Source organism: Mobula hypostoma, chromosome 2 (genome assembly GCF_963921235.1).
Source record: "Mobula hypostoma chromosome 2, sMobHyp1.1, whole genome shotgun sequence".
Classification (NCBI taxonomy): domain Eukaryota; kingdom Metazoa; phylum Chordata; class Chondrichthyes; order Myliobatiformes; family Myliobatidae; genus Mobula; species Mobula hypostoma.
In genome coordinates this window covers 235636784-235664126 of record NC_086098.1, presented here as the reverse complement: position 1 = coordinate 235664126, position 27343 = coordinate 235636784, and the positions used below count along the sequence as shown (strand labels likewise).

Genomic DNA, 27343 nt, shown 5'->3' with positions numbered 1-27343 from the left:
ACCTCTTCCTAGAGATGCTGCCTGGCCTGCTGCGTTCACCAGCAACTTTTATATGTGTTGCTTGAATTTCCAGCATCTGCAGAATTCCTGTTGTCTTTGTTTTATTCAGTGTTTGTAGAACAAAGGGAATTGAAAGTGGATAATGATAGAGCTCTAGTAAGTGAAGGGAGAGTGGAAGCAAAAGAGATTGTGAGGCCTCATGGTCAATTCTTTTTATACCCCATAGATAAGAAACAGTCCATTCAAATTTGTAGATAAGAGTCAACCAATCAGATAGTCCCTATTCAAATAAAATTAGAAAAGCTTCCAGAATGTTACAAAGAACTAGGGGACACACTGAAATATTGCATTTCTATACAGTGGCCACGAGGAAACAGTTACATTTGTATAAGTAGTTATAAGAAATGCCAGCTGGCATAAATTGTGAAACTGTCAAGTTAATGACAAATAAACAGTCTAATCCAACATTCCTCTCCATAGATGCTTCCACACCTGCTCAGTTCCTCCAGAATTTAGCGTGTGTTACTCGGGATTTCCAGCATCTGCAGATCTCTTGTGCTGTAGAAGACCTCTCAATCAGTGTGACCCATCTCCAACCCCATTCAAAATCCTTCCCTCCCTCTTATACATCCAGGCTGGTGGTTTTAAAGAGTGTGGGCATACTACAGGCATTGGATGGAGAGGTTTCAAACAATATCGTGGATATTTCTGAATGGATTTTAGATTTAGGATATGAGAGAGAGGACTGGGAAATCTAATACTGGAGATTGTGGGAGTAGGGATATCATAAGGGCTCTGAGAGTTAAGGAATGAGGGAGGGATTTTTGGGACAAGATCTGAGGAAGTGGATTGAGGAAATAACTTCAGGGAATAATATAGGAGGTTGGATTATGAGTAGGAGGAGCTTTGGAAAATGTTAAAGGAAGGTGATTTGGAAGTTGGGGTATGGTTTGGAGGAGGATGAAAGGTTGTAGGCAGTTTGGGGAAAGGAGATGAGAGAGACGTTTGGGTCTTAGGGTGAAAGAGGAATGGGTTTCATTGTGTGTCAGGAGAATGGAACAATTCTGCTCTTCAAGTAACCTAATGAGGTCCTTAAAGTCTACTAGACAGGACATGTATGACCTTGGTTTAAGATCCCAACCCCAGGGCAGTCCCTCGGACAGTACAGCATTTCCTCAGTCCCAGTCTGCTGGTAAATGGCTTGAACCAATAAGCTACTGGCATAGCCAAGGGAGCTGCCCTTAGAGCCGCAGCTTAATCGCCTGGCTGCCATCAGACGTATTGCACATAGCGCGTGGGGTGCTTATTTTGGTGGTGGCTGTCGGCATGGAATGGCATTGGATAAGAACACCTGTGACCTGGGTTTAATCCTGATCTCCGGCACTGTCTGTGTGGAGTCTGCAAGTTCCCCCTGTGACTCTGTGGGTTCCCTCTGGGTGCACCAGTTTTATCCCACTCCCCAAAGTGTTTGAATCAGAATGAGAATCAGGTTTAATATCACTGGCATATGTCGTGAAATATGTTGTTTTGTGGCAGCAGTATATTGCAATACATAATTTAAAAAACAATAAACATAGATATGAAATGAAATTGGTTCACACCTGTACCAATGACCTGGGTCGGAGGGGTGATGAGATCCTACAAAGTGAGTTTGGGATATAGTTGTTAACTTAAAGGACAGAATCTCCAGGGTTGTGATCTCAGGATTGCTCCCCATGTCATGTGCTACTGAGGCAAAACACAGGAAGAGCTTACAGCTTAACACGTGGCTAAGCAGTTGGTGCAGGAGGGAGGACTTCAGATTTTTGTATCTTTGAGCTCTGTTCCAGGGCAAGTGGGACCTATACAGAAGTCGCACCTGACCCTGAACTGGAAGGGGACTAAAATCCTAGTAGGAAGGTTTGCGAGGTGGTGGGGGGGGGGGGGCATTAAATTAGAGTTTCCGGGGGATGGGAACCAGAATGCCAGAGCAGATTGTGGAGTGGTTGTGGAGAAAATGTTAAGGTTATGTTCAAAGTGAGGAATCAAAAGTTCGAGCATAGTGGGACTAATGTTCTAAGCTGTGTATATTTCAATACAAGGAGTATTGTAGGACAGATGGATAAGCTTAGAGCATGCATCAACAGGTGGAATTATGACATTGTAGCCATTAGTGAGACTTGGTTGCGGGAGGGCAGGACTGACAGCTCTCTGTTCAGGGGTTCCATTGTTTTAGAAGTGATAGAGCGGGAGGAGTTAAATTGGGGAGAGGGCATTACAGGCAGGGGCAGCCCGGTAGTGTAGTGGTTAGCCCAACACTTTACGGTACCGGCAACCAAGGTTCAATTCCCACCACTGCCTGTAAGGATTTTATATGTTACCCCCCGTGACTATATGGGTTTCCTCCAGGTGCTCCAGTTTCCTCCCACAGTCCAAAGACATACACGTGGTGAGTTAATTGGTCATTGTAAATTGTCCTGTGATTAGGCTAAGATTAAATCATGGGACTGCTGGCCAGTGTGGCTTGGAGGGTCTATTCTGTGCAGTAGCTCGATAAATAAGTCACACCAGTGTTCTGTCAGGACAGACTGGAGAGCTCTTCTCATTTGGCTTTATGGGTAAAACTGAGGAAAAAGAAAGATACGACCATGTTAATGGGATTATATTACAGATCACCCAATGTTCTGCGGGATTTTGAGGAGAAAATTTGTAGAGGTTGAAAGATAAGGTTGTGATAGTAGATTATTTTAACTTTGCACATTGACTGGGACTGGGCTGGATAGGAAAGAGGTCGTCAAATGTGTTCAGAAAAGTTTCTTTAATCAGCAGATAGAAGTCCCAACTAGAGAGAGAGTGTACTACTAGATCTCCTATTACGGAATGAAATACGGCAGGTGTCAGACATTTATGTAGGGGAACATTTTGCGTCTAGTCATCATAATTCCAACAGTTTCAAGGCAATTATGGAAAAGGATAGGCCTGGTCCTCGGGTTGAGATTCCAAATTGGAGAAATGCCAATTTCGATGGTATCAGAAAGGATCTGGTAAGTGTGGATTGGGACAGATTGTTTTCTGGTTAAAGTGTACTTGGTAAGTGGGAGGCCTTCAAGAGTAAAATTTTGAGAGTACAGAGTTTGTATATTCCTGTCAGAAAAAAAGGCAAAGATAACAGGTTTAGGAATCCTTGGCTTTTGAGAGATATTGAGACCCTGGTAAAGAAAATAGAGGTGCATAGTGGGTATAGGCAGGTAGGAAATAATGAGGTCCTTGAGGAATATAAGAAATACAAGAGAATACTTAAGTTAGAAATCAAGAGAGCTAAAAGTCATGAGGTTGCTTTAGCAGACAAGGTGAAGGAGAATCCTATGGGCTTCTACAGATATATTAAGAGCAAAGGGATAGCAAGGGACAAAATTGATCCTCTGGAAGATCAGAGTAGTAATGTATGCCTGGAGCCAAAAGAGGTGCGAGAGATCTTAAACAGACTTTTTGCACCTGTATTTACTTGAAAGATGGACACAGAGTCTATAGATGTGAGACAGTGCAACAGCATGGTGGTGGACCCTATACAGATTATAGAGGAGCAGGTGCTTGCTGTCTTGAGCCAAATTAGGGTGGATAAATCCCCAGGGACTGACAAGATCTTCCCTCGGACCCTGTGAGAGGCTAGTGAAGAAACTGCAAGAGCCCTATCAGAGATGTTTAAAACATCCTTTGCCACAGATGAGGAGCCAGATGATTGGAGAATAGAACATAAGAACATAAGAAATAGGAGCAGGAGTAGGCCATCCGGCCCATTGAGCCTGCCCCGCCATTCAATAAGATCATGGCTGATCTGTAAACTCAGCTCCATCTACCTGCCTTATCCTTAATTCCCCTCCTATGTAAAAACCTATCTAACTGTATCTTAAATATATTTCGTGAAGAAGCCTCAACTGCTTCCCTGGGCAGAGAATTCCACAGATTCACCACTCTCTGGGAGAAACAGTTTCTCCTCATCTCTGTCTTAAATCTTCTTCCCTGAATCTTGAGGCAATGTCCCCTAGTTCTAGTCTCACCTACCAACGGAAACAAGTTTCCTACTTCTATCTTATCTAGCCCTTTCAAAATTTTGATTGTTTCTATAAGATCCCCTCTCATTCTTCTGAATTCCAGAGAGTATAGTCCCAGGCGACTCAATCTCTCCTCATAGGTTAATCCCTTCATCCCTAGAATCAACCTGGTGAACCTCCTCTGCACTGCCTCCAAAGCCAATATATCCTTCCTCAAGTATGGAGACCAGAACTGCACACAGTACTCCAGGTGCGGCCTCACCAGTATAGTTGCAGCATAACCTCCCTGCTCTTGAATTCAATCCCTCTAGCAATGAAGGCCAACATCCCATTTGCCTTCTTAATATCCTGTTGTACCTGCAAGCCAACTTTTTGTGATTCATGAACAAGCACTCCCAAGTCCCTCTGCACAACAGCATGTTGCAATCTTTCACCATTTAAATAATAATCTGCTCTTCTATTATTCCTTCCAAAGTGCATGATCTCGCATTTACCAATGTTGTATTCCATCTGCCAGACCTTGGCCCATTCACTTAACCTATCTATATCCCTCTGCAGACTCTCCACATCCTCTGTACAATTTGCTTTTCCACTCAGTTTAGTGTCATCAGCAAACTTTGCTACGCTACACTCAGTCCCCTCTTCCAAATCATCAATGTAAATGGTAAACAGCTGCAGGCCCAGCACCGACTCCTGTGGCACCCCACTCACCACTGACTTCCAACTGGAGAAATACCCATTTATACCAACTCTCTGCCTTCTATCAGTTAACCAATCCACTATCCATGCCAATACACTTCCTCCAACTCCATGCATCCGTATCTTATTTATAAGTTTCTTGTGCGGCACCTTATCGAACACCTTCTGGAAGTCCAAGTATACGACATCCACCTGTTCCCCTCTATCCACTGCACTCATTTCCGTTGTTTAAGAAATGTTTTAAGAATAAGCCAGGAAATTGTAGACTGGTGAGCCTGACATCAGTAGTAGGAAAGCTATTGGAAGGTCTTCTATGGGGTTGGATATTTAGATATTTGGATAGTCAGGAATTGATTAAGTATAGTCAGCAAGGCTTTATGCATGATAAGTCACACATAATCATTCTTGTAGAGCGTTTTGAGGAAGTTACCAGGAAAATTGATGAAGGCAGGGCAGTGGATGATGTCTACAGGGATTTTAGTAAGGCCTCTGGCAAGGTTCCACATGGGTGATTGGTCAGGAAGGTTCGATCACTTGGCATTCAGAATGAGGTAGCGAATTGGATCGGACGTTGGCTTTATAGGATAAGCCAGAGAGTGGCAGTAGATGGTTGCCCCTCTGTCTGGAGGATTGTGACTAGTGGGATGCCACAGGGATCAGCCCTGGGTCTATTGTTGTTTGTCATCTGTGTCAATGATCTATGATAATGTGGTAAACTGGATCAGCAAATTTGCACATGACACCAAGTTTGGGGGGTGCAGTGGGCAGTGAAGAAGACTATCAAAGCTTGCAGCAGCATCTGGACCAACTGGAAAATGGCAGATGGAATTTAATTCAATCAAGTGTGAGGTTTTGCACCTTAGGAGGACCACCCAGGACATGATGAGTAGTAGAGCTCTAAAGAGTGCAGTAGAACAGATAGATCTGGGAATACAGATCCACAATTTCTTGAAAGTGGTATCACAGGTAAATAGGGTCATAAGGAAGGCTTTTGGCACACTGACCTTTATAAGTCAATGTACTGAGTACAAGGAGCTGGGACGTTATGTTGAAGTTGTACAAGACGTTGGTGAAGCCTAACTTGGAATACTGTGTGCAGTTTTCTTCACCAACCTACAGGAAATATGTAAATAAGATTGGAAGAGTACAGACAAAATTTACAAGGATGTTGCCAGGACTTGAGGACCTGAGTTATAAGTTGAATAAGTTGGGACTTTATCCCCTAGGATGTAGAAGATTGAGGGGAGATTTGATAGAGGTATAGAAAATTATGTGGGGGTAAATACAAGTAGGCTTTTTCCACTGAGTTTGGGTGAGACTACAACTAGATGCCATGGGTTAAGAGTGAAAAGTGAAATCTTTAAGGGGAACATGAGGGAGAAGTTCTTCACTCAGAGGATGGTGAGAGTGTGGAATAAACTGCCAGGTGGATGTGGGGTTAATTTCAGCATTTAAGAGAAATTTGAATCGGTACATGAATGAAAAGGGTACGGAGGGCTATGTTTCAGGTGCGGGTTGATGGAATTAGGCAGATTAGTGGTTCAGAAGGACTAGATGGGCCAACAGATCTGTTTTTATTCTAACCTGTTCTATGAGTCTATGACTAAATTAAATAAAAGATGAGAAAAAATTAATGAAGTAGTGTACAAGGGTTCATTGACCATTCAGAAATCTGATGGAATAAAGGAACAAGCTGCTCCTCTCATGTTGAGTGTGTGTCTTCAGGCTCCTGTACTTTTTCCTTAATGGTGGCAATGAGAAGAGGGCACGTCCTGGGTGGTGGGGGTCCTTAATGATGGACGCCGCCTTCTCGAGGCGTCATCTCTCGAAAATGTGGTCAGTGCTGGGGAGGCTGGTGTCCATGGTGGAGCCTGCTAAGTTTGCAGCTTTCTTTAGCTTTTTCCGACCCTGTGCAGACCAGAGTATGATGCAATCAGTCAGAATGCTCTCTACCTTAAAACGAGAGAAATTTGTAAGTCTTTTGTGACATAGCAAGTCTCCTCATAAATGAAGTAGAACTTCTGATGCACCTTCTTTGAGTCTGCATCAAGGTGTTGCACCTGGGACAGATGCTTAGATATGTTGATACCCAGAAATCATATATACAAAAGACAGTAATAAGCATACTACATTAGATACTGTTTGGGGGAATGGCCTACTGGTGGAAGCCACAATGACCAGGTCTCTGGCACTGAGTCTGGCTCTGTGGCTCAGAAGGGAAGGGGGGAGAAGAGAAGTCCGGTGTTGATAGGGGACTTCGTAACTATAGGAGCAGAGTGCAGATTCTGTGGACGTGAAAGAGTCACCCGGATGGTATGGTGCTTCGCAGGTGCCAGGGTCAGGGATATCTCAGACTGGGTTCACAGCATTCTAAAGGGTGAGGGTGAAGAGCCCGAAGTTGTGTTACATAATGGTGCCATCGACATTGGAAAAGGGAGGAGGTCCTGAAGAGAGACTATAGGGATTTAAGCAGAAAGCTGAAAAGCAGAACCTCCATTGTAGTAATCTTTGATTTGCTGCCTGTGCCACGTGCCGGTGAGGGTAAGAATAGGATGATTTGGTAGATGAACTGGAGCAGGGAGCTGGGTTTCAGATTTGTTGATCACTCTGATCCTTTCTGGGGAAGGCAGGCCTATAGAAACAGGACGGGTTACACCTGAACCCAAAGGGGACCAATATCCCTTGCAGGCATGTTTGCTAGAGCTTTTGGGAAGGGTTTAAAATAATTTGGCAGGGAATGGGAACCAAAATGATAGGGCTGAGGATGAAGCAATTGGTATGCAACTATATACAGTGTATAGTGAGACTGTGCGGAAGGATAGGCAGGTGATAGGGCAAAATTTAAGTTAGTGGGACAGGTTGAAGTGTAACATAGGGGCAAAATGAAAATGAGTGATGAATACTGGATTGAAGTTGTTATATTTGAATGCACGCAGAATAAAAAATAAGGTCGATGGACTTATAGCACAGTTACAGCTTGGCATGTATGATGTTGTGAGAATCTCTGAGTCATGGCTGATAAATCATACTTGAGAGCTCAATATCCAAGGGTACACCTTGAATCGAAAGGACATGTAGGAAGCTGGAGGGAGTGGGTGGCTCCGCTGATAAAAATGAATTCAGATCCTTAGAAATTGGTGACATAGGATCGGAAAATGTGGATCCTTGTGGGTAGAGTTAAGAAATTGTAAGGGTAGAAAGACCCTGATGGGAGTTATATTCAGGCCTCCAAAGACTAACCAGGATGTGGGCTACAAATTACAATGGAAGATAGAAAAAAGCATATAAAAAGGGCAATGTTACAATAGTGGTGGGGATTTCAAAATGCAGGTAGCTTGGGAAAATCAGGTAGATGCTAGACCTCAAGGGAGCAAATTTGTAGAATGCCTATAAGATGGCTTTTTAGAACAGCTTGTGTTTGAGCTTACATGGGGAACGGAAGTTCCAGATTAGGTGTTGTTTAATGACCTAGGTTTGGTTAGGGAAATTAAGGTAAAGGAGCCCTTAGGAGGCAGTGATCATAATATCATAGAATTGACCCTGCAGTTTGAGAAGGAGAAGCTAAAGTGAAATGTATCAGTATTACAGTGGAATAAAGGAAATTGCGGAGGCTGGAGAGAGGAGCTGGCCAAAGTTCATTTGAAGGGGACATTAGCAAAGATGATGGTAAAAGAGCGATGGCTGGTGTTCCTGGGGGAATTTGTAAAGTGCAGGAAAAATACATCCCAATGATGAAGTAGTATTCTAAAGGGAGGATGAGGCAACTGTAGCTAACAATGGAAGTCAAAGGCAGCATAAAAGCGAAAGAGAGGGCATATAATATTGCAAAACTATTGGGCAGGAAGAAGATTTGGAAGCTTTTAAAAGCCAGCAGAATACAACTAAAAAAGTCAATAGTGGGAACATTTATTTTCATGTTATATGTCAGTGATTTGGATGATGGCATTGATGACTTTGTGGCCAAGTTTGTGGATGATACGAAGGTATGTGGAGAGGCTGGTAGTGTTAAGGAAACAGAATCTGCAGAAGGACTCAGATGGACTGGGAGAATTGGCAAAGAAGTGGCAGATGCAATATTGTGTAGGGAAGTATATTGTCATGCACTTTAGTAGAAGGAATAAAAGTGTAGACTATTTTCTAAATGGGGAGATAATTCAAAAATCAGAGCCCCTTGTGCAGGATTCCCTAAAGGTTAACTTGCAGGTTGAGTTGGCATTAAGGAAGGCAAATGCAATGCTAGGATTCATTTCAAGAGGACTACAATATAAAAGCAAGGATATCATGCTGAGGTTTTATAAGACATTGGTTAGACCACACTTGAAGTAGTGTGAGCTGCTTTGAGCCCCCCATCTAAGAAAGGACATGCTGGCATTGGAGAGGGTCCAGAGGAGGTTCACAGGAATGATTCCGAGAATGAAAGGGTTAACACGTAAGGAACACTTGATGGTTCTGGGCCTGTACTCACTGGAAGTTCAGAAGAATGAAGGCGGATTTCATTGAAGCCTGTCAGATATTGAATTGTCTAGATATAGTGGATGTGGAGAGGATGTTTCTAATAACAGTTCAGTCTAGGACCAGATGACACAGCCTCAGAATAGAAGAACATCCATTTAGAACAGTGATGCGGAAGAATTTCTTTAGCAAATGGGCAGTGAATCTGGAATATATTGCTACGGATGGCTGCTGAGGCCAAGTCATTTGGTACATTTAAAGTGGAGGTTGAAAGGTTCTTGACTAATCAGGGATTGAGAGGGATTATAAATCAGCTATGATGAAATGGTGGAGCAGACTCGATGGGCCAAGTGGCCTAATTCTGCCCCTCTGTTTTATGCTCTTATGGTCTGAACGTGAAGTTGCTCACCCTATCCCTGCTGATCCCTTGATAAGGACTGGGGCATGTTTTTCTGACTTCCCATTCCTGAAGTCCACTATCAATCCCTTGATCTTACTGATGCTGAGTGTGACATTGCTGTCGTGACACCACGAAACCAGTGAATCTATCTCACTCCTGTACACCTCCACATCACCATCTGATATTTTACCAACAATATTGGTGACATCTGTGAATTTATAAATGGTGTTTGATCAGCGCTTAGTCACACAGTCTTGAATGCATAAAGAGCAGGAGAAGTGTGCTAAGCACACAGCCTTGATGTGTGCAGGAGGCGACTGTCAACAAGGTCGAGACATTATCACAGATCTGCGCTGCCTGTGGTCTCCTGATGAGAAAGTCAAGGATCCATTTGCAGAGGAATGTACAGAGGCCCTGGTTTAGAAGCTTGGCGATTAGTACTGAGGGGATTATGGTATTGAACACAGAGCTGTAATCAATAAATGACATATGTTTTGTTGTTGTCCAGGTGTTCCAAAGTAGATGGAGAGCTAGTGAGATCGTGGTGCTGTTCTGATTTCATTTCAACATTTGTTTTTCTTAAGATGTTGTTCAGGTTTATAGTTATCCTAGACACAGGGTCTAAAAGCCATGAGGATGAGCTTTCTACAGCAGCAGCGCAGTACGTTACACAACAAGTTAACATAAATTACACATACTGTAACTTAAACGTGTGCACAGTAAATGACAGTGATACTAGTGCAAGAGGGAGGGAAAGTGGGGGAGAGAGAGAGAGAGAGAAAGTACGTAGTCTGAGATCGTATTTGGGGTTTTCAGGTGGGTTGAAGAACCCGACGGCAGTGTGGAAGAAGCTGGTGTTGAACGTTGAGGTGTGGGAGTTAGTAACAAAAGCTGTTTCACCATCTGGAGTTTTTCAATGCAGTTTTCCAATGTGATCATCTTCAGGGATGTGTCCAATTGGAATTGACAACCCAATTGCCCCCAAGTGAAGTGAAGGAGAATGGAGTGAGGTGAACTAAATGGCAAAATGGCATCAGGTCACCATCTCATTAAGTGTCAGAATAGATTCAAGTGTTGGATGGTCTCACTGAAGTCACCTTACCAGTGAGACTGTCTTCATTAAAAAGTGTTTGATGATCCTGCCCTCCAATATGGAATCTCCTTACCAGCGAGACTGCCTTCATTCAGATAGACCTACAAAAGTGCTGGGTGGCTCCCACCCTCAAAAGTTCAAAGTAAATTTATTATCAAAGTAGATATACAAGGGGTGATTGATAAGTTTGTGGCCTAAAGATAGAAGGAGTCAATTTTAGAAACCCTAGCACATTTATTTTTCCTACATTTACACACTTGGTCCAGCGGTGGTGGAGCATACGGATCCCTTCTTTGTAGAAGTCGGCGTCTTGGACCTCCAGAAGTGGTCCACAGCAGGGGTGATTGATAAGTTTGTGGCCTAAGGTAGAAGGAGATGAGTTATTAACTTCAAACTTCCTGCATAATCATTCAAAGAGTCGAACTGCATGTGCATGTAATGAGAGCTGTATAACTCATCTTCTTCTACCTAAGGCTATGAACTTATCAATCACTCCTGTTGTGGACCACCTGGAGGTCCAAGACACTCTCGTTAGGACATACATGGTAAATGGTAGGGCATTGAAGAATGCAGTAGAACGGAGGGATCTAGGAATAATGGTGCATAGTTCCCTGAAGGTGGAACTCATGTGGATAGGGTGGTGAAGAAAGCTTTTGGTATGCTGGCCTTTATAAATCAGAGCATTGAGTATAGGAGTTGGGATGTAATGTAGAAATTGTACAAGGCATTGGTAAGGCCAAATTTGGAGTATTGTGTACAGTTCTGGTCACCGAATTATAGGAAAGATGTCAACAAAATAGAGAGAGTACAGAGAAGATTTACCAGATGTTACCTGGCTTTCATCACCTGAGTTACAGAGAAAGGTTAAACAAGTTGGGTCTTTACTCTTTGGAGTGTAGAAGCTTGAGGGGAGACTTGATAGAGGTATTTAAAATTATGAGGGGGATAGATAGAGTTGACGTGGATAGGCTTTTTCCTTTGAGAGTGGGGGAGATTCAAGCAAGAGGACATGAGTTGAGAGTTAAAGGGCAAAAGTTTAGGGGTAACATGAGGGGGAATTTCTTTTACTCAGAGAGTGGTGGCTGTGTGGAACAAGTTTCCAGCAGAAGTGGTTGAGGCAGGTTCGATGTTGTCATTTAAAGTTAAATTGGACAGCTATATGGACAGGAAAGGAATGGAGGGTTATGGGCTCAGTGCAGATCGGTGGAACTAGGTGAGAGTAAGAGTTTGGCATGGACTAGAAGGGCCGAGATGGCCTATTTCCATGCTGTAATTTGGTTATATAACAATTAGTTATAAATTGGTTAACAATTGGTTATTTATAGTTATAAATAAATAAGCAATAAAATCAACCAGTAGGAGTGCCAGTCAGGATAGTTGAAGGCTCCTCTTGCCAGATCTGGAAAGGCAGAGAGACTTACAGTGTCCCTGTTGACTTCTCCTGTAAAAAGTGCATCCAGCTTCTAACATGCTGCATTAAGAAGTTGGAGCTGGAACTGGATGAACTCCAGATCATTCAGGAGGCTGAGGGATGATAGTGGAGAGGTAGTTACACCCAAGGTGCAGGACACAGGAGAATGGGTGATAGGAAGGGGAAAGGGTTAAACAGCCAGTACTCAGTGCGGCCAAGTCCCCCCTCTACAACATATATAACACTTTGGATACTGTTCAGGAGAATGACCTAGCAGAGGAAAGTCACAACAGTCAGGTTTTTGGCACTGAGTCTGGCTCTGTGACTCAGAAGAAAAGTGAGGAGAAGAGTTGAGCTGTGGTAGCAGGAGATTCATTAGTTAGGGGAACAGAAAAGCAGTTTTTGTGGATGTGAATGAGATTCCGCAATGCTATGTTGAAAGTGGTGGCAAAGGTAGATAGGGTCGTAAAGAAAACTTTTAGTACATTGGCCTTCCTAAATCATAGTATTGATTACAGGAGATGGGATATTACATTGAAGTTGTATAAGACATTGGTGAGGTCAGTTGTGTGCAGGAAAGATGTACTGTAAATAAGGTTTAAAGAGCACAGAGAAAAGTTACAAGGATGTTGCCTGGATTGGAGGTCCTAAGTTATAAGGAAAGATTGAATAGGTTAGGACTTTATTCCTCGGAGCATAGATGATTGAGAGAATATTTGATAGAGGTATGCAAAATTGGGAGGGGTATAGATAGGGTAAACGTAAGCAAGCTTTTTCCACTGTGGTTGGTTGGAACTACAGCTAGAGGTCATGATTTAAGGGTGAAAGGTGATAAGTTGAAGGAGAATGTGAGGGGAAATTTCTTCACTCAGAAGGTCGTGAGAGTGCGGAACAAGTTATCAGTGCAAGTGGTGCGTGTGAGCTCTATTTCATCGTTTAAGAGAAGTTTGAATAGGTCCATGTATGGCAGGATTATGGAGGACTATGGTCCGGGTGCAGATTGATGGGAGTAGGCAGTTTAAATTGTTCAGCACAGACTAGATGGGCTGAAGAGTTTGTACCATGCTGTATTTTTCTATGACTCTATGAAGAGTCCTTGAAAGTTAGCGGGAACATTTCAGTAATGGGGTAAGTGAAATTGAGTGCTTATCCCCTTGGGTTCAGGAGCCTGATGGTTGAGGGGTAATAATTATTCCTGAACCTGGTGGTGTGGGAGCAGATGCTCACGTTCTTCCTGAAGGCAGCAGTGAGAAGAGAGCATATCCTGGATGGTGGTGGTCCCTCTTGATCAATGCTGCTTTCCTATGACAAAGTTTCGTGCAGATGTGCTCGGGGGTGGGAAGGGCTTGGCCGTGATAGACTGGACCATATACTCTACTTTTCTTAGGAATTTCCATTCAAGGGCATTGGCATTTCCCTACCAGGCTGCGATGCAGCCAGTCAATATACTCTACACTACATATCGCTAGAAGTTTGTCAAAAGTTTTAGATATCATGCTGAATCTTCACTAACTACTCAGGGAATAGAAGCTCTGCTGAGCTCTCTTCATTATTGCATGCTTTGCTAGGCCCAAGACAGGTCCTCCAAAATAATAATACGGAGGAATTTAAAGTTGCTGAGCCTCTCCACCTCTGATCCTCTGAGGAGGACTGGCTCATGGACCTCCGGTTTCCAACTCCTGAAGTCAACAATCAGCTCCTTGGTCTTGCTGGCATTAAGTAAGAGATTGTTATTATGGCACCACTCATCCAGATTTTCAGTCTCCCTCCTATATGCTGATGCATCAGCTCCCTTCACTCAGCCTAAGACAGTGGTATCATCAGCAAACTTGAATATGGCATTGGAGCTGTGCTTAGCCCCACTGTCATAAATATAAACCGAGTAGAGCAGGAGCTAAGCACACATCCTTGCGGTGCACCTGTACTGATAGAGATCGTGGAGGAGATGTTGCCAATCCGAACTGACTAGGGTCTGCAAATGAGGAAATCCAGATTCCAATTGCACAAGGAAGTGTTGAGACTAAGGTCTTGGAGGTTATTGATCAGTTTTACGGGAATGATGATATTGAATGCTGAGCTATAGTTGATAAAGAATATCTTTACAGTCCAGATGTTCCAAGGTTGAATGAAGAGCCAATGAGATGGCATCTGCTGTGAACTTCTGTGTTGGCAGGCAAATTGGAGTTGCTTCTCAAGCAGAAGTTGACATATTTCATTATGAACTTCTCAAAACACTTCATCACGGTGGATGTAAGTGCTACTGGACCAGAGTCATTGAAGTAGTTTGTGACATTCTGCTCAGGCACCGGTATAATTGAAGCCTGCTTGAAGCAGGGGGGTACTTCAGACTGCTGAAGCAAGAGGTTAAAGATCTCAGTGAACACTGCAGCCAGTTGATAAGCACAGATTTTTAGTACTTGGCCAGGTACCCCACCTGGGCTGAATGCTTCACGTGAGCTCACCCTCCTGAAGGATGCTTACATGTCAACCTCAGAGAATGAAATCACAGGATCTTCAGGGGCTGTAGGAGTTCGTGATGATTCCTCCATGTTTTGAGGGGCAAAGCAAGCATAGAAGGCATAGAAATCATCTGGAAGCAAAGCCCTGCTGTCATCTATGTCAGCTGATTTAACTTCATGAGTTGATAATATTCAGACCCTGCCACTACTATCGAAGATCCTTCATTGATTCAAGTTTAGTCCAGAATTGCCACTTTTCCTGTGAGATGGCTTTCCAGAGATCATACCTGGACCTCTTGTAACTTCCTTGGTGACCAGAGATCTGGTCCTCAGCAGTCTGCGATTCTCATGGTTCATCTAGGGCTTCTGGTTGGGGGGAGACTGAATGATTGTGAGATTACCTTACCAGTGAACCTGTCGTCATTTGGATAGACCGCCAAAGGACTTCATATCTCAGTGATGTGACCTGCTGTGCAGACTGTGGGCTAGTACTTCAGTCAGGACAGTGAAAAGACCTTAAATATAATCAAACAACAACAGGAAAGAGGTACAGGAGTCTTGGGACCCACAGCACCATGTTCAGGAACGGTTATCACCCTCAACCATCAGGCTCTTGAATCAGAGGAGATAACTTCAACTTCTTTCACCCCAACATTGAACTGTTCCTGTAACCTTTGGACTCAATTTCAAGGACTCTTGACCTCATGTTCTCAATATTTATTGTTTATTTATTTATTTTTTTGTTTGTTTGTTTATTGTATTTGCACAGTTTGTTGCCTTTTGCACAGAGGCTGTTTGTCCTATTGCATGCAGTTTTTCATTGATTCTGGTGTGTTTCTTTGTGTTTACCCTGAATGCCCACAAGAAAATGAATCTCTCTCAGAGTTGTAAATGGTGATATATACATTCTTTGATAGCAAATTTACTTTGAACTTTTGAACGTTATACTGGTATCCATCTGTGGGGTGTAGCAGTTCCAAATAAGAGATGGTTATGTGGGGCTGTCCACTTCTGCTGTAGTCTCCCACCTACATTATTGGATCTGTCTGTCTCTCTCCACCAGCACTGCTTGTAGAGAATACAGCTTTGACATGTCCTCCCTCCCTACTTGTCCTTGTTAACCAGTCAACCCACAGTTTTATCTACACGTTAACCACAAAGGAGATTATACACCTCAACAAGATCACCTCTCAGTCTCCCAAGTTCCACTGCGTTAGACTATACTCAGAGTACATGCAGAGACCAGTTTCCATATGCTTACATTAGACTACACTGCACGCAGTCTCCTACACTCTATTGTGTTAGTCTACTCTCAGAACACATACAGAGACAGTTCCCATGTGCTTACATTGGACCACACCACACCCACTCTCCTACACTCCACTGCATTTGACTACACTCGAAGCTCATGCACAGACAGTTCCCACGTACTTACATTAGACCACACCACGAACACCATGGATATTTCTGATCTCTTATATACCTTAGTTACTCTTGGAGCAATGTGCAAGGGCAGACATATCAAGTTATTTAAGAGTTCTGGCCTCGTAACTGGAAGCACACTGGGACACAAAGAAAGGTGAGGAAAATGATTGCTAGATGAGGGATTACATGTACTTCAAAAGCCTGAACAGGCTGAAGCTTTTTTCTCAAAGGAAAGGCAGAGACATGGACAGCAGAGCTGGCTTTAAAGGGAAACTCCACAAACAATGGGAGTGGAAAGAATGGAAGGTTGTGCTGACAGGATTAGTCAGTGGTGAGAGGAAGGTGGTGTGAAGCTTGCATCTGCTGGGCTCAATAGTCTATTGCTGGGTCATAAATCGTATGTAGCTTGGAGGCTGACAGATTCTGCCCTGGCATCTGAGTAGAAACTCCCCTCCTGCCATCAATCCAGTGATTAAACCCCAATAAAATACTTTAATTCTGCTATTCAATATACCTCAAAACCTGGTTCAAATGATCACTAAGTCGGTTTTGCTTGTTGCTTTTCAGGATTGAAAATGCTCTCTGCTCTCGTTGTAATCCCTCACCGCAGGGCGTGTAAGTGTGTGCAGAGGTGTAGCAGCTCTTGCCAGGGCTGAGACAAGGGGGCAGGGATAGGTACACATTTGCCAGCTCTCCTGGGATCTCCCATCTCCAGGACAGCTGTGAGCAGCAGCAGCAGGGAGAATCCTTGGGGGTTTCAAACAAAATTGTCCGTTGCTTTCATCCTCCTTTCTTTCTCAGCTTTGGCGTTGGCTTATCATTGTCACGTGTACCGGGATACAGCGAAAAGCTTTTCTTGCGTAATCTCGATACAGATCAAATCATTACACAAGGTGTTGAGCGAGAATAAGATAAACAATAAAAGTGCAGTGTAAAAGCTACCAGAAATCCTGCAGTGGGAGGGAGAACAGCCAGAGGTCGTGGTACATATCGGTACCAACGACATAGGTAGGAAAAGGGAAGAGGTCCTGAAGACAGACTACAGGGAGTTAGGAAGGAAGTTGAGAAGCAGGACTTCAAAGGTAGTAATCTTGGGATTACTGCCTGTGCCACATGACAGTGAGTATAGGAATAGAATGAGGTGCAGGATAAATGCGTGGCTGAGGGATTGGAGCAGGGGGCAGGGATCCAATTTTCTGGATCATTGGGACCTCTTTTGGGGCAGGTGTGACCTGTACAAAAAGGACGGGTTGCACTTGAATCCCAGGGGGACGAATATCCCGGCGGGGAGGTTTGCTAAGGCCACTGGGGAGAGTTTAAACTAGAATTGTTGGGGGGTGGGAACCGAACTGAAAGAGACTGGGGAAGAGACCTTTGGATAGGTACATGGAGCTTAGGAAAATAGAGGGCTATGGGTAACCCTAGTAATTTCTAAGGTAGGGACGTGTTCAGCACAACTTTGTGGGCCGAAGGGCCTGTATTGTGCTGTAGACTTTCTATGTTTCTAAATGTGCAATGCAGGTAAATGAAAAAGTGCCAGACTGTAACGAGGCATCATGGAAGAGGTTATGTGGCTAATTAGCCAGGACTATGCTCACCCAGGGCAGGAGAACCCAGAAAGGGTAGATTAAAGGGGTAGCAAATGTTGCAGGAGGCACCATGACCACTCTATGTTGCCTCCCGGTTCAAAGGATTAGCTCAGCACACTGGAAAAGCTGCTTCACAGTACTAGAGTCCTGTGTTCCAGTCCTGGCCTTGGTGCTCTCTGTGTGGAGTTTGTATGCTCTCTGTGACCCATGCAGGTTTCCTCTGGCTCATTCAGTTTTCTCTTGCAAGCCAGAGGTTACCCCAGCCTTCCCTGTTACTTGATCTTCCTGCACTCTTGGACTTCAGGTTGCTGTCCTAACTGTTCAACTTTGCGCAAATTTAAGTCTTCATCAGATTTACCGGAAGGAATTGTGAAGGAAGACTAGAGGGGTTGGGTTTATTCCCTTGGAAAATAAATGGTCATGAAGGAAATCTGATTCAGTATTTATAGGTTATAGAAAGAGAACTGTTTCCATTGCCAGGAGGATTAATAGCAGGGTGGGGGTTCAGAGGATAAAGATGTCAATATCTTGTTGTAATCTGTTGCCGCCCTCCTCACAATTCACTTAACCTCTAAGTCTGCTTTTGTCTGCAACTTGGAAGGGTATCCTATTCACCCAAGTCCATTAATAAATATTCAGAAAATCCTGTACACTTGCCAACACAACAACTTCCTGTTTTCTACTTCTGCCACAGATCTTACCATTGCATGGTTTTGTGCCCATTGGTTTATATTGTCGCTTCTCCTGCTTTTTATCAAAATGTACCTCATTCGATCACAAAGAAGGAACCAACAGCTCTATATACCTCAGTCTCGGTTTGTATCATTTTCCAGAGTTACTGGGACCCATACGGTGTAAAGTTTATTGTTTCATAAATGTTCCCACTGATCTTTGAGAGGTCGCTTTTCTCCCCTTGGTTTTTTTATAATTAACAAAATTGCTCAGACATACAGTATATGTCTTATGGTTTGAACTATCTTCTTTGTGTTATGAACCCATGAACACTACCTCATTATATTTTTGCACTACGTATTCATTTTGTAGTTTCAATAGGTACATTTATTGTCAGAGAAACGTATACAATATACATCCTGAAATTCTTTTTCTTTCTTTACGGTAACTTTATGTCTTTACACTGTACTGCTGCCACAAAATAACACATTTCATGATATATGATTCAATGATGATAAATCTATTTTGGAAAACTAATAAGCGAACAATATTTCTGATAATAAACCTGATAGTGAATATAGAGTCATAGAGCTGTACAGCTGAGAAATGGGCCTCTCACACAACTTCTCCATATGACTGCGATGCCAATCTCTGCTAGTCCCACTGACCTGCATCAGGCTCATATCCCTCCGCTCCTTCCATGTCCTTGCGCCTGTCAATACTCTGTAAATCTGGTGAAGTCGAGTTTATTGTCACGTATACACGTCCATGCGCAGGTGTGGCAGTTCCACCGGCACATGGCATCACAGAAGCAGCGAGCCCCTGCATTGGTCGAAGTCAACTATAGATGTCGCGCCCCAACTGACTACGTGATGCACAGCCAGTACGCAAGCCAAGGTGGTAGGATATAGAGAGCAAGCTGTTGTCCGTGCAGCTGATGAATCCAAATCAATGGCAGAGACCGATAGAGTTTGGCACCAGCAGTTGCCAGTCAGAGTTGAACTCAACGAAGGACTGCCTTTGGGACTCCAGCTCCATTCCGGATTTTTCCTCAGGGTTTACTCCCGAAGCCTCCCCCATTAGTAGGTGTAGCCACAAGGCAGTAGAGGTTTGATATCAGAGATTTCCTTCTCCTAAATGAGCTGCTAACCACAAGCTGACAAGCCCCATCTGCCCGAAATGTAAGCAACGGCCAAAAGAAAAAGATCAATTTAAACAGATTTTTACAGAGAACACGATGAGAACAAAATTGTGTCCATTTTAGTGATCAAAGTGGTCATAGTGGTGCTAAACTGTAATGATTGGGGTTGCATTGATTGATTCAAGATTCAAGAACATCATGAAGTGTTTCGAGAGGCTCATCATGAGGCACATCAAGACCCTGCTGCCCCCCTCACTGAACCCCCTGCAGTTCACGTATCGTCCCAACCATTCAACAGACGACGCCATCACCACCACCCTCCACCTGGCCCTCACCCACCTGGACAAAAGAGACTCGTATGTTCGAATGCTGTTCATAGACTTCAGTTCAGCATTCAACACAATCATTCCTCAGAACCTGATTGGAAAGCTGAAACTGCTGGGCCTGAACACCTCCCTCTGCAACTGGATCCTAGTCTTCCTGACTGGGAGACCTCAGTCAGCTCGGACCAGGAGCTGCATCTCCAACACCATCACACTGAGCACGGGGGGCCCCCCAGGGCTGTGTGCTCAGTCCACTGCTGTTCACTCTGCTGACCCACAACTGTGCTGCAACACACAGCTCGAACCACATCATCAAGTTCGCCGATGACATGACCGTGGTGGGTCTCATCAACAAGAACAATGAGTCAGCATACAGAGAGGAGGTGCAGGGGCTAACGGACTGGTGCAGAGCCAACAACCTGTCTCTGAATGTGAACAAAACAAAAGAGATGGTCGTTGACTTCAGGAGGACATGGAGCGACCACTCTCCGCTGAACATCGACGACTCCTCCGTAGAGATCGTGAAGAGCACCAAATTTCTTGGTGTTCACCTGGTGGAGAATCTTACCTGGTCCCTCAACACCAGCTCCATAGCCAAGAAAGCCCAACAGCGTCTCTACTTTCTGTGAAGGCTGAGAAAAGTCCATCTCCCACCCCCCATCCTCACCACATTCTACAGAGGATATATCGAGAGTATCCTGAGCAGCTGCATCACTGCCTGGTTCGGAAATTACACCATCTCAGATTGCAAGACCCTGCAGTGGATAGTGAGGTCAGCTAAGAAGATCATCGGAGTCTCTCATCCCACCATTACAGACATTTACACCACACGCTGCATCCGTAAAGCAAACAGCATTGCGAAGGACCCCACACACCCCTCACACAAACTCTTCTCCCTCCTGCCGTCTGGCAAAAGGTACCGAAGCATTCGGGATCTCATGACCAGTCTGGGCAACAGTTTCTTCCCCCAAGCCATCAGACTGCTTAATACCCAGAGACTAGACTGACATCTAAATCATTTATTATTATATTGTAATTTGTCCTCTACTGTGCCTATAGTCTTGTTTATTATTTATTGTACTGCCCTGCACTGTTTTGTGTACTTTATGTAGTCCTGTGTAGGTCTGTAGTCCAGTGTAGTTTTTGTGTTGTTTTTTGTAGTCTAGTGTAGCCTTGTGTGGTCTCACTTAGTATAGTGTAGTTTTGTGTTGTTTCATGTAGCACCATGGTCCTGGAGGAACGTTGTTTCATAGAAACATAGAAAATAGGTGCAGGAGTAGGCCATTCGGCCCTTCGAGCCTGCACCGCCATTTATTATGATCATGGCTGATCATCCAACTCAGAACCCCGCCCTAGCCTTCCCTCCATACCCCCTGACCCCCGTAGCCACAAGGGTCATATCTAACTCCCTCTTAAATATAGCCAATGAACTGGCCTCAACAGTTTCCTGTTGCAGAGAATTCCACAGATTCACCACTCTCTGTGTGAAGAAGTTTTTCCTAATCTCGGTCCTAAAAGGCTTCCCCTCTATCCTCAAACTGTGACCCCTCGTTCTGGACTTCCCCAACATCGGGAACAATCTTCCTGCATCTAGCCTGTCCAATCCCTTTAGGATCTTATACGTTTCAATCAGATCCCCCCTCAATCTTCTAAATTCCAACGAAATTTCATTTCATTTTCAATTTCATTTTTACTGTGTAGTGTACCAGCAGTTTATGGTCAAAATGACAATAAAAAGCGACTTGACTTGACTTGAATGGTGAAGGGAAGTAGCTGTTCCTGAACCTGGTGCTGTGGGACTTCAGGTTTCTGTACCTCCTGCTGATGACAGCTGTGAGAAGTTGGGGATCTCTTATAATGGATGTTGTCTACATGAAGCAGTGCCTCCTGTAGAAGATGTAGATGTACTGCAACAGTGTCAAATTGATCTTAAGTTCCTGACAACTTCAGGGAAGTCCTGCAGGCTAAACTTGAGCCCTGGGGTTACCTGCCATGCCCACCAGTGACTGTTCTGAGATTACCATGGTGACTTTGTGATTTCTACTCCACAAAGGTTGCGCCTTCCTGACGTATTGTGCAAGGGAGTCTGCGTTGAAAGCACAGATGGCGCTACATGAACAGAAGACACTGCCTGGGGTAAGTGAGAGTTGCCTTTACAAAGATGCTTAATCAAATAAACGGGACTGTCAGTGTGGAAAGAACGGAAAATTTGGGATTGCTCTTCCCAGAGTAGGGAGTCTAATACTAGTCTTATAGTGAACAATATATAAAGGACTCTGTCTCCAAGTTCAGCTATGACAAAGTTGAGTTCATTGTAATATGCACAGTTACAATGAAAATCTTAATTGCAACAGCCATCACAGGCACAAAACATATAAGCAGTATTCACAAGGAAAACATAATTTAAGCATAATTTATACACAATTTTACATGAAAAATACAATTAGAATATATAAAACTCTGTTTTAGTGCAAAATGATCGAAGTGGTCATAGTATTGCTAAACTATAGTAATTAGCGTTACATAGAACAGTACAGCACAGTGAAGGCCCTTCGACCCTCGATGTTATGCCGACCTGTTAACCTACTCTAAGATCAATCTAATCCTTCCCTCTGTTTCCCTATTATCCATGTGTCTATCTAAAAGTCTCTTAAATGTTCCTAATGCATCTGTCTCTGCCACCATTGTGCCAGTTGTTTCAGGAACCGAATGGTTGAAGGGAAGTAACTGTTCCTGAACCTGGTCGTGTGGGACTTAAGGCTTCTGTACCTCCTGCCTGATGGGAGCTTTGAGATGATGGTGTTGCCCGGATGGTGGGGATCTTTGATGATGCTCTTTAGAGACAGCGCCTCCTGTAGATATTACCAATGGACAAGCGTAGACAAGAATATAATAACAACTTTTGGGACCCACATTTCAGGGAAGAGATCATGGCCTTTTGGAGCAAGTAGATGAGGTTTGGAATGGTCCCATGGTTCACAAGGAGAGGCTGTAGAAGAACAGAAAAGGTGAAGTAGAGACTTAAAAGTGTTGCTTGAAATTGCAAGGGATTGAGGAGCACAAATCAAGAGATTTCTTTTCAGGAGTGATCAGAGGAAATACACTTAAATTAATCAGGACAAGAATCAAAGGGTGAAATGAGAAGGACCTTCATACAGGTCAGAGTCACACAGTACAGAAGCAGGACCTTTGGACTGACTAATCCTTGCTGACCAAGATTCCCATTGCCTATATACCTTTCCTATCCATGTATCTGTCCGAGTAACTGTTAAATGTTATTGTACTTTGCCTCTGCCTCAACCTCTTCCATGTACGCTCGGTAAACACTTTATTAAGTACCTCCTGTATGTCCCTGGTCTTCTGTTGCTGTAGCCCATCGATTTCGAGGTCCAACATGCGTGTTCAGAGACGCTCTTCTGCACAACGCTGTTGTAACAAGTTGTTACTTGTGTTACCGTTGCCTTTCTGTCAGCTTGAACCAGTCCGGCCATTCTCCTCCGACCTCTCTCATTAGCAAGACATCTCTGCCCACAGAACTGCCACTCACTGGATGATTCTTGTTCATCGCTCCATTCTCTGTAAACTCTGAGACTGTTGTATGTGAAAATCCCAGGAGAACAGCAAATTCTGAGTTAAACCACCCTGCCTGGCACCAGCAATCATTCCACAGACAAAGTCACAGAGAGTATATTGCTCCGCCATTCTGAGGTGTGGTTCGAACAAAAATTGAACTTTTTCAACACCTCTGCATGCTTTTATGAATTGAGTTGCTGCCACATGTTTGGTTGACTAGATGTTTGCTTTAACGAGCTGGTGTACAGCAGTACCTAATAAAGTGGCCACTAAATGTAACTATATGTGAGACTAATGGGTGGGGAAGGGATGTGGGATTTATTGGCTGGTGCAGGGCTGTAGGCATTCAATGCTGTTTTGGAATTTATCTCATGGCCACATTTCTAAAAATAAAAGACATACTGGCCATGTTGGTCCTAGAATGGAAACACCAATGCCTTTTTGCATGAAAAATCCTACAAAAATTGGTAGATACAGTCCAGTCCATCATGGGTAAAGCCCTCCCCACTATTGAGCACATCTACATGAAATGCTTTTGCAGAAGAGCAACATTCATCATCAGGGACCCCCACCACCCCTGCCACGATCTCTTTTCAAAGGTACAGGAGCCTCAGGACTCACACCACCAAGTTCAGGAACAATTACTACCCCTCGACCATCAGGTTCTTGAACCAAAGGACATAACTTCACTTAGCTTCCCTAGCCCCACAACCTATGGACCACTTTCGAGGACTCTTTCACCTCATGTTCTCAATATCTATTGTTCATTTATTTATTATTTTCTTTTTTTTTTGTATTTGCTCAATGTGTTGACTTTTGTACAAGTTGGTGAGGTCTTTCAATGCTTATGTTATGGTTATTTTTCCATAGATTTATTGAATATGCCCACAAGGAAATGAATCTCAGAGTTGTACGTGGTGACATATATGTACTTTGATAATAAATTTACTTTGAACTTTGAGGTCTGATACAGGGAGTTAGCCTATGAGGAGAGATCGAGTCACCTGAGACTGTACTCACTAGAATTCAGAAGAGTTAAAGGAATTTAGGGATAGATAAGATAGAGGCAGGAAAGTGCTTCCAGTGGTAGGTAAGATTAGAACTAGAGGCTATGTCTGGAGAATAGGTTTAAAACAGAGATTAATAAAAAACTGTTTTTCCCAAAGAGTTTTGAATCTGTGGAATTCTCTGCCCAGGAAAGCAGTAGAGACTACTTTATAAATATATTTAAAGATGCAGTTAGGTCAATTTTTCATAGCAGGGGAATTGAAGGAGGTAGGTGGAGCTGAGTCTATGGAGAAATCAGTCATGATCTTATTGAAAGCCAGAGCAGGGTTGACGGGACAGAGGCCATCTCCTGCTCCAACTCTTATGTTCTACTCAGATTATGAACGACTCACAAGAATGGAACCCTGTTGTTAACCTTGAGAAAATCTGTATGGGATGACATCAGTAAATGCTGGCAATCCTCACCTGTCCAGGCAGCAACTGAGGGGAAAGGAGCAGAGTTTGTGTTTCAAACTGACGGTTGTTGATCTGTAATGCAAACTGTTTCTCTGCAGATGTTACCTGACCCATTGAGTGTTTCCAGGTTTTCAGCAGATCCAGTTTTTTGCTTTTCAACTTGGATGTTCTGACTTGTGACACGCTGCCCAGAGGGCTACTGGAGCATACTCAAGGGTGTTTTCGTAAGAATGGATAGATACTTGAAGCGAAAGAAAATTAGCAAAATTATGGAGCGAGAGGAGAGAGGCCTGAGACCAGTAAGAGCTAGAACAGGCAGATGGGCCAAATGCTGTGCCGTATCATTCTGTGAATTCCATTACTCAGTATTGCTCAAGTACATTGGGAGAGGAGAGAAGGTATATCAGTGGACGTAGATTAGAAGTCACTGCTGACCAGAATAGGGTCGTGTTCAGAGTTAGCCTCCAGAATGTGAAAAGTGTGGTTTTCCTTAAGATAACAAGGTTTGGAGTATGGATAATTGGAGATAAAGAGGGAACAAATTCTCTTGCTCAGAAAGAGGGGAAGACTGTGGACCACAAGTGCGTCCTTGTTGCAGATGAACTGATGAGATGAGTTGGTGGAGTTAGCTAGCAAGTCATTGTTAGATTGGTTATCCGCCACATCCCACAATGACTGAGAAAACCTGTTTTGAAGAGGAAAAGCTGCTGCACTTGGGTAGTTCCACTCTCTCAGCCTCGGTCCAGGTCCAGTAGTATGAGTAGTCGTTACTGTTGGGATCCTCCTTTCTCCTTGATCATGACTTCTTCTGACTCTTCACTCTTCTCATAGTGATGCAGAACGTTCCTCCTGGCTGTTGATCTCACCCGCCCAGTCTGCTTGAGTTGACGTGACTTGCCAGGACAGGCATGTCCGTATCTCAACAGGGTATGAGGCTCACCGGCTACCCTCGTCTGCTCTAGTCCGCCTCTTGAAACAGTGTACTGGTGTCACATGCAAACAGCTAGCTGCAGACACAGGTGATAGCTGAGTATCCAGGGGGGACCAAAAGTAAGTGAGAGGCCCCGGAATGAACACGACAAGTCCCTTCGCCAGAGGTGCTAACCCTCCCCCAGACACTATATACACTCCAGCAACTCGTTCCTACTGGGCAGTGCAGGCTGGTGTGATAGCTGTGGTTTTTGAGAGATTGCAGGAGGGCAGTGTCAGGGAGGAGGGAAGATGGTTGGACAAAGGAGTGTATACAAGCTACAGTAATCTTATCTCTCCTGATCTAGATGAGCCACCAGCAGTGGTAGAGTGCAGAGCCTCCACTGCATCCACGTGGCTCAACAGGTGGGAGATACTTGTTGAAGAGGCTTCGTCGTACTGCGGCAACTGTGCCCTGTGGGTCCCAAAGACAAGTAGTACAGGCACACAAGAGGTTCTGCAGATGACGGAAATCCAGAACAATACAACACAAAGTGCTGGAGGAACTCAGCAGGTCAGGCAGCATCTATGGAGGGAATAAACAGATTCAGTTCAGATTTATTTATCACACGTCGATGTTCGGGCCTATGCGCTTCATCAGGGCCCATCAGGGATAGCGTGGAGCAGTTCAGAGGTGTAGGGCCTAGGGAGGAGGAACGGCTGCTGGGAGAATGATGAGCTTCAGGAAATGGACTCACCTGAGTGGGCAGGAGTCTCATTCACTAAATTACTTCTTCGATTTATTGGGACTTTAGCTGTGAAGGCACCTTTAGGGGAAAAATAAACTCTTGTCAGGTCCTTAACAAGTCTCCATACAAAGACTGAGAGCACATACCAGCAGGCTGAAGGACAGCTTCTACCCTGCTGTTATCTCATACCGGGGAATATCAAGGATAAATTATATATTTACAGTCTACAGTAAGACCAGAGGGCACAGCCTCAGAATAGAAGGATGTCCATTTAGAACAGAGATGAGGAGGAATTTCTTTAACCAGAGGGTTGTGAAAGTATGGAATTCATTACCACAGATGCCTGTAGAGGCCAAGTCATTGGGCACTGTATATTTAATCCAGAGGTTGATAGGTTCCTGATTAGTAAAAGTATCAAAGGTTATAAGGAGAAAATAGGAGAGTGGGATTTAGAGAGTTAATAAGTCAGCCATGATGCAATGGCAGAGCCAACTTGATGGGCTGAATGGCTTAATTCTGCTCCTATGTCTTATAGTCTTATGGTTATCATTCTATTAAATTGACCTTGTCATGGCCCTTGCACCTTACTGTCTGTATGCACTCTATTCTCTCTGTAACTCTAACACTTTATTGTTTTTTATTATTCTTTTTCCCTTTGTAATACCTGAATGCATCAATGTGAATAAATAATCTGTACAGGTGACAGTGTTGGCGCATGGCCAAGTGGTTAAGGTGTTCATCTAGTGATTTGAAGGTCGCTAGTTCGAGCCTTGGCTGAGGTAGCGTGTGTGTCCTTGAGCAAGGCACTAAACCACACATTGCTCTGCGACGACACTGGTGTCAAGCTGTATGGGTCCTAATGTCCTTCCCTTGGACAACATCGGTGGCGTGGAGAGGGGAGACTTGCAGCATGAGCAACTGCTGGTCTTCCATAAAACCTTGCCCAGGCCTGC

The 27343-nt window shown here is 43.9% G+C and overlaps 1 protein-coding gene across 4 annotated transcripts in view; it reads left to right on the top strand.

Annotated features, from left to right (window-relative positions):
- LOC134342940 (CUGBP Elav-like family member 3) overlaps positions 1-27343 on the top strand; it is a 106467-nt gene that overhangs the window by 17837 nt on the left and 61287 nt on the right. For all 4 annotated transcript variants that reach the window (XR_010017140.1, XR_010017139.1, XM_063041650.1 and 1 more), the window contains exon 2: positions 21749-21831. Coding sequence is in view for 2 of the 4 variants with exons in the window: in XM_063041650.1 (XP_062897720.1) it covers positions 21749-21831 (83 nt within the window). In the remaining 2 variants the exon portion in view is untranslated. The remainder of the gene's footprint in view (positions 1-21748; positions 21832-27343) is intronic.